The sequence below is a fragment of the Poecilia latipinna genome, unplaced genomic scaffold (genome assembly GCF_001443285.1).
Source record: "Poecilia latipinna isolate Pla-1442-1.1 unplaced genomic scaffold, P_latipinna-1.0 Scaffold319, whole genome shotgun sequence".
Classification (NCBI taxonomy): Eukaryota; Metazoa; Chordata; class Actinopteri; order Cyprinodontiformes; family Poeciliidae; genus Poecilia; species Poecilia latipinna.
This window is the reverse complement of record NW_015112935.1, coordinates 87,709-103,840: the sequence shown is the minus strand read 5'-3', so window position 1 is coordinate 103,840 and position 16,132 is coordinate 87,709. Positions and strand designations below refer to the sequence as shown.

The 16,132-nt window shown below is 35.6% G+C and overlaps 1 protein-coding gene across 1 annotated transcript in view; it reads right to left on the bottom strand.

Annotated features, from left to right (window-relative positions):
* Positions 1-16,132, bottom strand: part of pappaa (pregnancy-associated plasma protein A, pappalysin 1a) — a 119,284-nt gene that overhangs the window by 89,578 nt on the left and 13,574 nt on the right. The window contains exons 3-6 of the mRNA XM_015034981.1: positions 9,157-9,302; positions 8,061-8,354; positions 6,977-7,169; positions 6,576-6,697 (exon numbers count right to left, since the gene is read on the bottom strand). Of these exons, the coding sequence (XP_014890467.1) occupies positions 6,576-6,697; positions 6,977-7,169; positions 8,061-8,354; positions 9,157-9,302 (755 nt within the window). The remainder of the gene's footprint in view (positions 1-6,575; positions 6,698-6,976; positions 7,170-8,060; positions 8,355-9,156; positions 9,303-16,132) is intronic.

Sequence of the window (16,132 nt, the reverse complement as noted above, 5' to 3'; positions counted from 1 at the left end):
CATGGTTCATAAACCCATTTTCAATCCCAAACTCAAACATTTGTTCAAATCCTTCAGAGTCAGATTTACCACACAGCTCCTTAGCAATCATGTAAAAGTTGAAGCATGGATAAGATATGTTCATGCGTTCTTTGTATTGGGAGTAGGAAAACTCACAGCACTGACCTTACAGCCAAAGGGCACTTGACCATACTTTCCAATGTATTTTTAAACTTCACCACAATTCTTTCATGTTGACACCATGACAAATACTGCCTAATGTATAAATAGCAAAGTAAAATTACTAATAACTGTTGTACCACTACTCCCATTATAAACCAGTCTGAAGAGTGGAATGGATAAACAGAACAAGAATATGTCCGGGCATGCACACTTTATGCTTTCTAAGAAGTGTCTGCTTCTGGCTCTCACTATCTATGACTCACTGTCACACAATGTTACACGCTTCCTCACTTAAAAGACAGACATCGACCCACTCCAACCTTTAGCACTGACATAGTCATAAATAAAAAGACACTTTGCAGACACACAGAAACACTTTTTAACAGTAAAAGACACTAATGCTTGGATATCACTGCCTTGCTGCATGAATATTTTGTGATATATTAATAGCAGTCAACAATCGAGCCCAAACATGTTGACTTAGATTTGAAAAGATTGTTTTTTTTGCTCTTTTTTTGTGAAAAAACATTATATTTACATAATGTTTGTTTTACTTTGGTTTCCTGATGTATACACAGTCAGTGAGAGAATATGGTCACTGCTAATCAGTGTGGTAACTTGTAGTTGTATACCCACAAAATGTCACCAGGAAAAGAAAAGGATAGATATCATTCCATGTAAATAAATAAATAACTTGTGCAGTTTGCTTATTTCCAAACAACAAATCCTTAGTATGTTTGAGGTTATTTCACACAATTGGTAAGTTAACAGTAAAACAAATGCAGATGGTAAAGCAAATGTGGTAAAATTTCCATTAGTGTATTGGTAAAGTAACAGAACATCAGCATGTGGACAAAAGTTATGGTTGTCATAGCTGTCCAAAATGATAAAATAAATGGTTTCCTAAGAGCATGTAGTTTTGCACACTTTGCATGCAAAGGCAATTCCACATAATTCCCAGACAGTTGGCTTCACACAAAACCAAACATGCAAATTTTATTCCTTATTCAACTTCAACAAGGATTTTTTTCATGAATGCTTCTTCCTGTTATCCTGGGAAAAACCAGCCCCTTCTATTAAGAAAAGTATTACTTGCTGGATGATGAAGTTATAAACAAATGAATCTGATTTTACACAATCACTGCCGCTTAGCTGTTACGTATGTAATGAGCACCTTGATGAAGTTTTCTGGAAATTGCATGCACTTTAAACAACCCCATGGAGAGCATGGCCATGGCATCTTTGCCAGCAATAAAATGTCTTAAACATTCTGACCTTAGTTGCTCAATATTTTCAAGTGTGGCCAACATGGACTGACTGGCTTTGTTCACTTCTTTCACTGTCATTGCCAAACTACAACCAAAGGCAAACTGCTTTTCTAAAACAGTGCAGAAATTTGATGCCATTGTTCACAACTCTTGTTTGCTTATTGGTACTGTTGCAGAACTCCAGAACGAGAAATCAAGCTTAATGGGGGAAATCCCAGACAGAGCACTGAAGGGAAATGAGAACCAAGCAAAATTGCATAGTACTACCCTAACCCGATGGCAATGCCCAGGGTATCTTACAGTAGAAACCAGTCATTAACTTAGACTTAGACTGTATAAAAGGATGCATAACCCTTTTTTCTTCTCTGTGTGACTTTAAATCAGGCCAAGTGTTTCTCTTTTCTAGATTACTAAGCCTTTAAACACTTTGGAAAAGCATACATAATGATGATATGGTTTGTAAGCTTCTGATTCACATCATTTAAGTAAATTGGAAGCCCACCTGTGAAGTACTTTAAGGCAACACTTCTGGCATACTACTTCCTTGAGGAGAACTATTGCTTGAGTTACCATGTTCATCTGTTCACCAGATGAGGGGCATAAAAGTGTTTAGGTGCTAAAGTTATTCTCATTGAAATACTTGTTGGTCCTCCAAATGAACAAGGATCCCAAGCATATTACTTTAAAAGCTCTTAAGGAGAACAACAAAGGGCAGACCTATAAACCAGATTTTCACACCACTTCTGCCTGGAGGATTAGGCCAACATTACAGCAAACTATTCTTCAAACCATATGGAAGGATAAACAACAAGCCAAACAGCTGTTTAAGTCATATATGTTTATTCTAGAGATACAATTTTGGTAATTATAACTGATCTGAAACAGGAAGTGTTTTGTCTAGTTTATTATCAAACACAAATGATTGTGCGTCTTTATTTTTTTTTTTACTGTATTTACAGGTTTTCATCAGTCTAGAGAAGTTTATTATGATACATTGATTGTTTTTGCACCAGTTTGCATTTTAAACGTACTGTGTATTAGAATTAAATTTAGATTTATTTTCCAGTTATTCCTATACTTTAATCGTATTGTGTTTCTTTTATTGCTTTGGAGAGGTTTTAATGTTTTAAGGAGACCCGTCATGACTAATAGTTAACTGTACCTGCACACTTAAAGTACTGGTTAAGATAAAGTTACAAATGTAGTCAGTGTTTGCGGACATTAATCCAGTTCACAGAAAAAGTTAATTTATTGTCAGCATCGACAAATTATGTTAATTAAGTGTTTACAGCTAAAAGCAAATAAATTCTGTTATTATTTCTTTAAACTTCAGCATTGTTTCTATTGTATTCTGGTTACTTCGTTCTATAACTAATTACTGGAAATATTTTGAGAGTACCATTGTGGTCAAGTACTGTCTATAATGCACAAATATCTGACAACACTCGACTAATAACTAACTGAATATATTATATAATATATAATTATATTATATTCAGTTAGCAAAAAAAATAAACATTTCAAACCCACCTTCTAGTTTCAAACTAGGCCTCAGTTACAAATTATACAAATGATTTATTGCATGATTGCAGGATTTATTTATTTTTTTTATTTCTTTGCCAGACTCATGTTACTTTTTGTCTTGCAAGTTGACCTGATAAAGTGTTTATTTCAAGGTCGGTTTGTCCTCGATTCATGTTTTAGGCACCTGTTCCAAAATCTGAAGAGGTGTTTTCACCTAGTATGTTTCTAAATGTTTATTTATTTAACTTAATTACATCATATTTGTCTTTCTGTATAAAAATGTTTATCTATCTATTTTTTGCTTCCCCCCCATCAGTCTGCATCAGGATTGGCTTTATATATTTTTTCAGTAGGCTTTATCCAATCATATCCTGTTTTGTTATGACCACATTGTTGTTTTCCGGTTAGCAATCCTAAACATTGTGTGCCATATATTTGTCATTTAAATATGAAAGTTGATACACATGTGTATTAGATATGTAAACTTCAATATGTTTATTTTGTAAATAAGGTGATGTCAGTGGTCAGTGTTTTTTGTTTGGGAGTATTTGAGTATGTACTCTACAGAAATGTCCAGTGGAAGTAAGTAAATATGTGACACATTTGCAGCAGAACAGCAGCTGTTTATCCAGTAGAGGCTAGAGCAAGGAAAGAGATTCATTCCAAGAGGGGAAATGGAGCACATTATGTGCACGCGCACACACACACACACACACGCACACATGCACAGACTCGCAACATGTCAGACATGTCCAGACTTGCCTGTGGTACACACGTTCTACTTACTGCAAAGGCAACATTATCAGATTTACATAAAATATGTTTTGATTTTGAGAGGCTGACACTGTGATTTGCATAGAAACAGGTTTACACTCGATTCTGTGAAGATGTACAACTACAGTATTTGTCAAAGGAGTCTCACAGGCAGGAATATTTCCTGAGCAGCAGATATGTATCTATTTAGTTGTGGATATTGTGGTGACCACTAACATTTGCGCATTTTACACTGTATTTTAAACATCATAGATATAAATTTTTTCCGTACCCTTCAACAAATTACAGCTGCTGCGGCTATAGTTATAGCTTTTGTGTTACTAATTGAAATAACGAATTATAAGAATTACTTACATATTTTATTTATTCATGTTAATGTCATTTATTTGTGAGTCACTCAGGTTTATAAAGTTTATAACTGTCCTGCTTACAGCTTAGGTCTTTATTTTGGTTTAACACCCCAAAATTATTGCTAGCCCACATTTGGCCCTCTTCTGGACACAACCCTGCTGAAAAGTCTTAAGGAGGCATTTAATAGAAGCATTTATATTGAAGCATTACTATCTTTAAATATTCTGAATATGACACATTAAATCAACCTTCATTAAATCAGAACTCACTTAAGGGTTAAACAAGTCTGTCACAGATTGATAAATATCATTATTAATTCAAACTCTTGATGGTTCCGCTTTGCTTCCCATCCTGCACCACTGTGAGGATGTTTATGAACGGCAAGGACTGGTAAACCGGTCAGAGTTCAGAGGAAGATGCATGATGCCAAATAAAAATATATTCTTGAGCAAAACCTGTTTCAGTCTGTCAGTGATTTGAAAGTAGGACCGAGGTTTGCCGTTTAATTAACAGGACAACGACCCAAAAAATATACTGTAAAAGCAACGCTCAAATGGTTTAAAGGTAAATGTGTAAATGTATCGGAACGGCCTACTCAAAGCCCAGACCTCAATTCAAGTGAAAATCTGTTGTCCGACTTGAAGGTTGGTGTTTACCAGCAGAGACCATCTAACTTGAATGAGCTGGAGCAGTTTTATCTTTAGGATTGGCCAAAAATCCCAGTGGCAAGATGTGGCAAGCTCATCGAAACCTATGCAAAGTGGCATGTGTGTGTGTAATTGCTACAAATGTTGGCTCCATAACTTAATGAATGTCAGGGGGGTGAATATGTATGCACACTGGAATTGTATTATTATCGAAATGTTGTCCTAATTGTTGTTTGCTTCACAATAACAAGGAAAATAAATGTTCAAAGTTGAAGGCTTGTTCTGTAAATGAAAAGACCCAAGCCCTAAAATGACCTATTTTAATTCCAAGTTGTGTGGAAACCAAACACAGAAGATGCCAAGGGGATGGAAACTTTCACAAGGTTCTGCATATGTAAATAAAAACCATATATATGCATAAGCAATTCCTCCACAGCATTTTAAAAGTTGTTTAAAAAAATTCATTTTTTTCCATCAATGATGGTAAAACTCGTTTCTAGATTGAGGGGCAATTACTTTTCATACAGGACCAAATAGGTTGGGATAGAGAATGAAACTATCCCAACCATGATTCATTCTCTACCATGTGCTTCTGTGTACATATCAACACTATGTATGTTGTAACGTAAACACAATATTTGCCACATCTAGTAAAAACTAATTCCAAGCCTAACACAAGTGCCAGAAGACGTAGACCTCTAAAAAAAGTTTTAAGATTGGCATTTATTGTTTGAAAACACCATGTGTTCCAAGCTGAGGTTGAGGACATGCAAGCATCCATCTGTGTTCATCTGAACCAAGTGAAGGAATGTGTGTATTCAAACGGTACTGATGGACATGTGTGCATCCTTCCAATTGGCTAGCTGTGCAAAGAATTTAGACAAGATGTGCTTAAATAAAATTCTAGATAAAAACAAAACAATGAAAATTTAAGAGGCACATCTAAAATATATGTCTATAATTTATAGCGACTTTCTAGATGTTGCAAAACAGAATTTTGTCTATTTGAACTTTTCTTTTTTTTTTTTTTTTTTTGTAAAGGACCAGTACATACCAAGACACCAAAGAGATTTGTGAATTGCAATCATGTGCCGAGCTCACTTCTGTGCAATACAGGGAATGAACCCTGACGTTTCGTGACTGCCAACACCAAAAAGGTCTAGCTTTCATAGTAACAAGTGAATCATTGCTGTGTTTTTTGTGCAAAACTAAAGTGATGCACTTTGCTCGGCACAGCACATAAAACCTCTGTTGCAAGTTGCGTGCAGTACAAATAAATGTGTTTCCAAACGCAGGATTTTAAAAGCCCCTTAACCCAGACCAGATTCATCCCAATGCTTCTGCTTGGGTTTCCATACTGGAAAATATCACGTATCCATCAGACATATTTTTCTAAGCACATTTCTTTAAAGCATTGTGTTGCTGTCTGTATCTGCAGTGTAAATAGATTTATTTTTCAAAGTGCTTTGAAATACTTATTACAAACGTCTCTGATCCTTCTACGTTTCTTCACTGCCCAAAAGTCATGAATCCAATGAGTCATCATTTTGGGTCCGAGTCAGTCCGCAAAATTTGTGTATGCCGTATTAACTCCGAAATCCAACACCAGATAAACCTCAAATCATGTAATCAGCTCTTAAACTCAAGATTAAAGGGGGATGTTACTTTGCATTTATACAGTGCTTGCTTTTGAAAATGAAATTGGCAAAACAGTTGAAGACAGTGACTCACATCTGTCATCTATTGGTAAGAACTTTTAATGAATTTTCCAAACAGGCATTCAATGTTTAGCCAAAAAAGCAACCTTTCAATAGCAAACCTTTCATGCCATGTAACGTGAAAAACATACCTTCAGCTTCTCGGGGGGACCAGTGTCCCGAAGGGTCGCATGGTCTTGGAGATGAAGAGTTGGAGGCGTACTGCAGTAGAACTCTCCCCTCAGTACATTTATCACACACTAATCCCACTTCTCTAGGAAACCAATAAGCAAGAACAAAAAACAACTTAGATGCAGATCAAAAACACCTCAAACACCTTAACACAGTATATGTAAATATAGTAGGAACAGCAAATATGTGACAAGTAGGAGGTTAACCAAAAGGTTTTCTTTGGAAATGTTGGTCTCTGTTAAGGACACTAACATTAAAAAACAATTCTATCATCTGAAATCAATTAAGAATATTTACTTTTGTAACCTCATTAATAGCACAGGCATTTGTTTGTTAACCTTTGGGCAGTAGTTTGTTTCACCTGTCGTAGAAGTGTCCAGAAATGGGTGGAAACCATTCCAGGGTAACAGAGTTGTGATGCTGCTCAACTACATGCGGTGCCATCACCACTGGAGGAGATTTGAAGCTTGTTTGCCATTTCTGGTATACAAGGTCCAAGTAGCAGTGCATCCTTGCCACTTGGTTCAATGTGAATGAATTTGTACAAGCATCATCTGAGGATTAAAAAGGAAGTTCATGACGGTGAGATTTTGGATTGATGCAATATTCAACATATCAACGATCATCACATAATTGTGAAGTAAAAAGAAAATCACACATGGTTTTTGACAAATACTTTTACTTTATCTTTTTTAACAAGTAGAAATCTGAAAATTGCAGTGAACATTTGCATACACCCCAATTTACTTTATTAATTCTAAATAAAAATCCCATTGAAATGATTGCTTTAGAAGTCACTTTATAGCAGTGAAGGCTGTATCTTTTCAAGTTTGAAAGCCAAGTATATTTTTATTGTGAATAGAAAATTATGCACTACTTTGTTTTGGACTTTCACATGAAATTACAATGAAATACACACAATGAGAAAGCTTGAAAAGCTTGGCAGTGGCAGTTGTCTTATAAGACAATGTGTTATTGCTTATCAAGAAATATGTTTATTTTGAATTTCATTCCAGAACTAAATTTCAAAATAAGATAGCATAGCAGTCTCAAAATGATATTTAAATAAAAGTGGCAGCATGACATTTTTGCTAATTGTTATGATAAAATGATCTTTGTTTTGATAAAAAAAAAGCTTTAAGTCATTCTAATGGCCCATGTCACATGAATAAAGATAGCCATCTGTTTATATTTAGCATTATATCACTTTTTCCAAGAATGAGAAAAAAACTGGCTGTAGTATAAATCAAGAAACATAAAAGTGTGTCCCTCCTGCTGAGTTTTTTCAGTGCTTTTCCAAAGTAAAATTCCACATATGGCTTGGTATGCAAGGTATATACTCATCAAATTCTACTATGGTTATTATTATTTTTTTTTTTTTTTTCAGTTTAGCTGTAAATTTGAAACAAGTTAAAAGCAGAATCCACGAGTGGATCCAAGCTCACCTGTATAGCTCATATAGTTGTTGAAAGGGGTATGCGTGAAGTGCTGATGGCCGCAGGTCTCATTGCCTGGTTCAGGATCATTGCACTCTTTACACTTTGGGGTGGGATTGGTGTCAGCACACAAGTCTCCAGTCTCCATTGAGGGCTCAGTTTCCAAACAAGCATCATTGCAGGAGTCAATCTCTGATACACCTCGAAATACATGGTATAATCCAAGGCTATGTCCAATCTCATGGACCATTGTGTCAGTGTGACCAAATGTTCCATAAAAGGAGGGATTCAGCACAATTCCACCTATGAAAAAAGAGGACAAAATAGGGAAAAGCCTAATAATGTTTGCATAAAACAAGAGTCTCTATTCTTAATGTGTTAATTCAGATAGTGAGTTAATAATTAATAACCTCCCTTAGCTACCATATCATTCTAACATGTTAGATACAGTACTTTCCGGACTGTAGAGTGCTCCTCACTATAAGCCTTGCCCACAAAGTTTAAAAATAAAATAAAAACCCGGAAACGTACATATATAAGCCGCACCGGGCTATAAACCACTGGTATCGCCGCTCTCGGTTTTCCACAAGAAAATTAATCTGCTATGAAGGACGCAGCCCTGCGTCTCCAAGTCGAACCATGGATTCGTTCACGCCAAGCTTACACAGCGGCTATCTGTACTGCCAGATCGATAGCCTTCAACTTAAAAGTTGCGTCATATGAACTTCTTCATGTGGTTTCCAGGAGGGGGTATGAGTTTGAAAACATTTCTCCCCGTGCCTCCTGCTAGCATATTGTAAATGAAAATTAGCACGTTTTTCTTCGATTTCCAATTTTTGACTTCTAATGATTCACCTCCTGCTAAAGAGCCCCCTGGTGGTTGAAGAAAAATCCACAGAAAAGCACCATGGTTCAAAGTGTGGGAAAAAAGTAGCGGCTTATAGTCCGAAAAATACGGTACTACTTATGGCTTGAACTGTGTTACTGTGTTAAAATCAACAATCTGGGAAGTCCATGGGACATGTGCGTGCATTTACTGTAATGTGGTGCATGCGAGTGTTCATACGTTTATGAATGTGTGTCTGTGGTTTTGTTTATTTTTTACCCAAATGTGTAAGGGCTTCCTTGTCCCAGGGCCAAGTGGCAACCCCTGCCAGGTCCTCATCAGACGAATTGGCAAAGAAGACATTCAGGTGAGTCGACCCATCCAAACGTACAATCTCTTTCACTTCTTTCATATCCAAAAAGGCTCTAGAAAATACAGTCAAAAGGGAGTGGCAGAAAAAGAGATTAGTTGACAATAAAATAATAATTCTAGGATCAAAACAATTTTTCCAGGGAATGAAAATGTTTCTGGATTTTTCTAAAGCAGCAAAAGTAATAAAAAAAAATCATATATGTTATCTTTCAGAAAACAAAACTATAATAAACAGGTTTCAAAGTGAGCCTTACATGACTAACAAATAAAAGTCAAAATGACTAAAAGTCAAGTCATTTTGCTTGACTTTTAACAAAATGTATCTTTTCACTTGTATCATAAGATATTTTTGTTTTTATGTAAATAGTTCTGATTTCATTTATTTAGCACAAGATCACAAAAAAGAATGTGTTCAATGGTTATGATAAATTCACCTGCACAAACATTTCCAGTTCTTCAATCTTATCTGAGAAAATTCATCTGATTGTATCAAGTTCAGTTAGGATGATCGCTCTTAAAGCTGAATTTTTAATTCTAATCGTAGTAGTTTAGGAATTATATAAACTGTTCTATAATTTGTTAGTTTTCTTAATTTGGTGTCATGGTCTAAGGATAATTTGTTTATTCTGTGACTATGACTGAATCTTAATAATATAGAGTGGTATTCATAAAGTGATATTTATGAAAAATAATGAATAAAGAAGATACTTAGCTATATTGCATGACATAAAAGTAAATATCTGTTCAGATTTGGATATTTTCATATTTTTGTTGTAGGTTTTTAGTTCTCTGTTGTTTAAAGTACAGCTTAACAAAGATTTTAAAGATTTTTTACCAATTGGTGAGACAACTAATTGGAGTTCCATATCTGCACTCTTACGGACTCTATCTTCCAAGATGTCGCTGAGGGTTTATCAACAACTAATTCCAGGATTTCGGAGTAAACAGGATTTACATCCTGTTGTGTCAGACAGCAAAACTGTCTGACTTTTAACAAATGGTGTTTGAAGAATGGCAAGCCATTCTACAGCATTGTGTGACCAACCTGTTGACCAGCAATAAGAGAAAGTGCCAGTTTGTTGTGACTGTGTATGCCTCTCCCATGCACTACTCAGGCTCCTGTTTTTTAAATGAATACATGACTGAATTGCTATTCTTCTTGCTTCTTCAAAGTTCAGTTGTAAACTACAATACATAATCCCAAAAAAAAAAAAAAAAAAGAAGAGAAAATAGCAGAATGAGCTGTTTGGCATCAACAGAGAGGATATGGCATTTTTACTACAAACCACAACGCTTTCCAACAAAAAAACATATGGTCCCTTGTGATATTGTAACATATTAAAGCTTTCATTTCCCCCCCTTACATCTATCTCAACATTGCATCTCAACATAGTCTTGACATTTGTATTCTCAAAGCACCCCAGGTCAGCCTGACTCATACAAGTCACCCTGAGACTTCAATTATTGTTCAGGTACTCTGATGTCTTCCTGTTCATGACCTAATGCTGCGTCTGAGGCCCTGAGAATAGTAAGGGCAACAGTAATGATTGCAATCACTCAACAAAATGAGATCTTCACAGCAGTGAAACTGTCATTCATTATGTGAGCACATTTTCTCTGAGTCTGGCTAGTGGTCCTAGCAAACAAAGTCAACAAGATCAGTCTTCTTAGAAGAACTTGGAAATCGGTTGCACATGCTGGAGTGATCGTTTATTATCTTTATCTGGTTTTGTGAAAGCTTTGGAGATATACATTCAGTAGATAAAGATAGATGACCAAAAACAAAACACAACAAATTGGCCTCATCGTCACGAAATAGATTTTTCTTCTAATGTTTTGACCTAGTTTATTTGGCCCACTTGCCTGCCTTTTCATTTTGTGCTCATATTTTGCCTGACCTCATAAGATTCTGTGCATTGAAGAGAAACTCCAGTTTCTTCAAATAGAAAAGCAGAAGAGGTGATTCATCAACGCTGATTCTGTAGTCATACCTGCTCTGTCTGTCTGATAAAACAATCAGGCACTGAAACATACTGCATTCTACACTGAAACAAATTTACATGTTAATTAACAATCAACATATCCTTAAGACAGGGAATATAGTAGTAATAACAAGTCAAACAAAGTCTACAGACAACAGAATTTATCACAGTTTAACATTGATTGAAAACATTCTTTATTCTTTTCTTGCTTTGGTTTTATCCTGAGCTGAATTTGTACTTTGATGTCATAAGACAGATTTGAATTCTTATTGTAATATGTTTAGTGTTGCGCAACATAAATTTGTTATAGTGGGTGTTGATTTTGTTTAACTCCATATCACTCCTTCTTCTTAAGTGGGCTCAAGTAAATACAGAATAAAAGGATTTGTTTTCAAAGATTTATACCTTTGTGTGAGTCAGTTGAACCTGGAATATACTCTTTATATTTACCCCTACACTCAGCAGCTGAAATAAGATATGTCTATGAGTTATGAACTGCTACAAGGTTTGCGAGTTGTAGATTTTTGCAAAATTCAAGTCTGATTTTGACTTATGAATAATGACACTGTGATGCAAGAAGGCAAGAGGAACAGATTTGACATCTTGTAATTGGAAAGCTAACTGGTTGAGCACTTCAAAAGTAGGATATTTTTTTCTTTTCCATTGTTTGTATGACATTAATTGTTACCTAATTAGGACTGTTATAGAGACCCCTGAAAAAAAGGCACTAATATATTTTCAGACTTTTCGTAAACATTCAAATTTTTAGTAATATAAGGATTAATGAAGTTAAAGACATATATCTAAATAAATTATCTGGATAATGCAGACATTAAAACTTAGGATCTGTGACTTATTTGGATAAATACATATTGCTTCTCATTACAATCGGACCTTTGAGTGAAGTGTTTATTTCGATAATCAGTCCTTCAATAAACGACTGTACAGTAATCACTGGTAATAATTTACTTCATTGATGGGAACACAAGACCTGGGAGGACAATTTAATTTTAATGACAATGTTGCATTTGGGACTGCTCGCTTTTTTTTCTTCTTCTTCTTTCAGTAAACACATTTACCAATCGTAAAATCTCACATGGTGGTTTTTAAAGCAGCAAGAACTAGGAGGAAAAAAGGAGATGAGATGAATTAATTCCATCTGGTATCCAATCTGTCCCACTGTGTTTGATGATTTCCTCATTGCAGTAAAAACAATTACCATTTTCATTCCATTGGAACATTGAAACTATCTGATGCTATGGCCCAACTGAGTCAAGTTTCCCTTGTAAGTGAACACAAACACCTCAGATTTGATCTTTCGCATACATTTAACTGCTTGCATCAAATCCTTTCAAAAAGCTATTAGCTATTGCTATTAGATTTAGCCAGACCAGCCTCTAATCCTATTCCAATGACATCTTGAATCAGTTTGGGGTGTTAGACTGTAAAATCTTGCTTTACTGGTTACAACCACTTTGAATAATGTGTTAGGATGCTAATTTAATGGTGGAAACTAGGGTGAAAATACTAAATGTCTAACTAGACCTAATGCCAAAGTCATAAATATCCTCATCTTTTTAGCTAGCAAATAAACTTTGGGATTTATTTCCAGGGTTAATTGGACAGAAAAAAGAGATTGTATTTTAAATGTTTGTGGCTTTTTTAGTCATTATTTTGTTTAATAAAAAAAATAGTTGTCATTTCAGAACATAGCTTACGTGTGTAAATTTTCTTTAAAAGTTAGCCATGTAATTTGTATCCTTATGGTAAGCTAGCGTATTAAGTTGTGAGTCAGAACAGCAATGTAGAGATTTTTCTTTTTTTAAATTTTCCACAAAAAACAAGGTTAAAAAAGTTTGAATGTGCCTCATAAAAGAATAATGTTATAATGACATGCCTCATGAAAGGTGAGCGTGCCCTATTAGATAAAGTTTGGATGAAAGGTACAATATATAGTACACAGTCATAGCTCTGTGCAAAAGCAACAGTAGCCTCAATGGGGTGTGGTCTAAGAGGAGAGGGTGGGAGAGACGGGGGAGAAAGCAGATAATATGAGGTCTCTATTCCCAATAATTTGAGGAATTTTGTTATTTCCTCAAAAAATATTTGTCCAGAGTTTTTGGACATGCGTGTCAGGGGAATGGGGTCAGAAGGTTTGATGCCGAGATGATTGAGGCAGCAATGAATGAAAGGAGCATTTCTACTTTGAGGTCAACATGGATCTAATATTTTCTGTTTCATTAGCACCCATGTGCCTCCTACATGCAAGAAGCTATTCAAGGGGAGGGCAGCGGGACAATTCCCACTGGCCTCCCCTTGTCTCAAAGGAATACAAATTCCTTTTGGACATCTGTTCCACGTTTTCGAATAGTGTATTTGGGGAATTTACGTTGCACCGTTACTTAAGCAGATAAATGTTTCATTGTTCATCTTCACACAATCACAATAGTACAGATGTTTTGAAAATTCAGTCTTTGTATCAACCTTCTTATCCAGACCAACAATCCTTTATCTGCTTCAGATTCCCACTTAAACCCCTTTATCCAACTTTAAGCTATTTTCCTGGAGAATACTTTTGAACTGGATACAAACATACTAAATTCTAAATGGAAAGAGAAGATAGTTATCTTGTGTCTTTGGATAAAAGATAATGTGTGAAGCAAATCAAGCCTCTACAAAAAGGCTTCATGTCAGGGTAATTCAAGATAGGCATACATAGAGTAGGCTATACTATCATCTTAAAGCTTTTACACCTAAAACATATTAAATGTGGGGCTATAACTTCCTTCATTTGACTCTACATAAAATTCAAATGAGCCTATAAATTTGCTTTGCATACATATGTTTAGGGCAGCATGGAAGCTGAGGTGAGCTGGCATCGCATTGACAGCGTAACAGCCAAGACCACTTCTGAAATTGGAGGGGCCCTTGGCTCCACTGTCATCACATTGGTCAACAACACAGCCCTTAAACCCATCATTCATCTCTGGCTTTATTACTGTGCTTGCACTTTCCTATTTAACCTTTCAACACAGTCCTCTGGGAACTCTTTGCTTTGCAAGGACAACATGTCCGCTGTTGTTGGATTCTTCAAAAGCCCAATTTAGAGAAACACACAAGAAATTTTTCATATTTTCTAACTCTCAGAGACAAAATTAACAGATTAGCCTGGTGAACTCTCACAAATGGGTAGAAACGTGAGAAGCTCTTCATTGTTGAACTTTCTGACCTCTGAACCACGATAGCTGCATTTTTAGCTAAATAATTCCCTAATTTGTCACATTTTTTAGGGACCACCAACCATATCTGGCAACATATTATCCTGACATGGCCTGTTGTAACTCCTTTACATTCCAACATTCCCTTAAGTCCCTTAATTATGTACAAATGCTAATTCAGACTTAGATCAACCCAACTGAGACCACAGATGAAAATTTTACTACAGGTGTTTTTACTATTATAATAGAGAAGAGTCAAGTCCTGCTGTTTAATGCAAAGTACTTCATTATATTTTATGGGAAACAGGGTTAAGGTTTAGCTGACCGACAGTGAAAAGAAGAAAGAAAAAACAAAAAAGAAAACAAACCATGAGCCCTAGAGATTATCTTTTCACAGCAGAGAAAAGAATTGAAAGAAAGATGTAAGGATGGTCCAGAAGTTAATCAATCTGTCACAGTGAAAGGTATCGACCAATGAGGTGCGTAGAGTAATAGAGTCAGATGGAAAAACACAGTTCCAAGCCAGACTTTCCTTTACTCAAACCCTAATAAGCCTCTAATAGATCCAATATTTTTCTTGATCAATTTGTCTTGCTGTTGTGTGTGAATTGTTTAGAAGTATTTTCATTTTATGTTGCACAAAGGTCAAAGAAAGGTGGATGTGCTTTTGGCTTCTCTGGTCAAATAATGAACAAATTACAGATATTGGTGCATATGAATATGTGGTCATATTAATACTGATTAATCTTCACCCCGGTGTTACACTGAAGTTTCAAATTCCACTTTGATGAATTGCAGTAATGACCTGATTTGTTGTACTCCAGATCCTGGTAAAGTTGAAAAAAATAATAACATTGAATCGACCTCGCATTTAAGTAGATGCTAAAACTGTTTGGATTGCTTTTAACACCAAAGAACAGAGAAAACACACGGCATGGGACGTCAACATTTGTAAAAACAATGTAAAATATTTTCATTCACCAGATGTGGATAATGGAAAGTGTGTGTGGTGTTTATCTCATAGGAGCACTCTATCGACAGAATACATTCTGTTCCCCCTTGCTAGATGATCGTTTATGATGATCAAAGGTTGGGTCTTGATGATCACAACTTACTGTCTAACTTCAACTTAAAACCTCACATTAATATACGTCAAACCTTGATAACCCTATTTTGGACCTAGAAAAATCTTTGCTCCTGTTTATGGGATGTGTCCACACTTTGGTGTTCTGTCAAACACAGATTACACATGAGGAGTATCACACGAAAATGGTGAAAAAAAATAAGAAAAGTTAGACCTCTCAGCCATTGTTCTCCTGCATGTGCAGTACATTGTTCAACAAGAATTCCATAATTAAAGAGGAATGTCAAACTGTTTGTAGTGCAGCTCTCTCCAGACATTCCATAATCAAAGCAAAATAAGCAACCACTTGAGAAGATTATATCTATTTCTTGAGATGAAGAATCTTGTGACATTTTCTCTGCTTCTTTCTTGCCACCATCTGTCTTTTTTTTTGTTTGTTTTACAAAACAGTAAGTTCAATTCCAAAAGGGGCATTTAAACGTTAAAAATGCAAGCATGTTCATCTTAACTAAATAGTTAACGGCTACTTAATTACCCAGATAGCACACGACGTTAAATCAACTTTGAATCAACCCAAACCTGCATGTAGATCCACATTC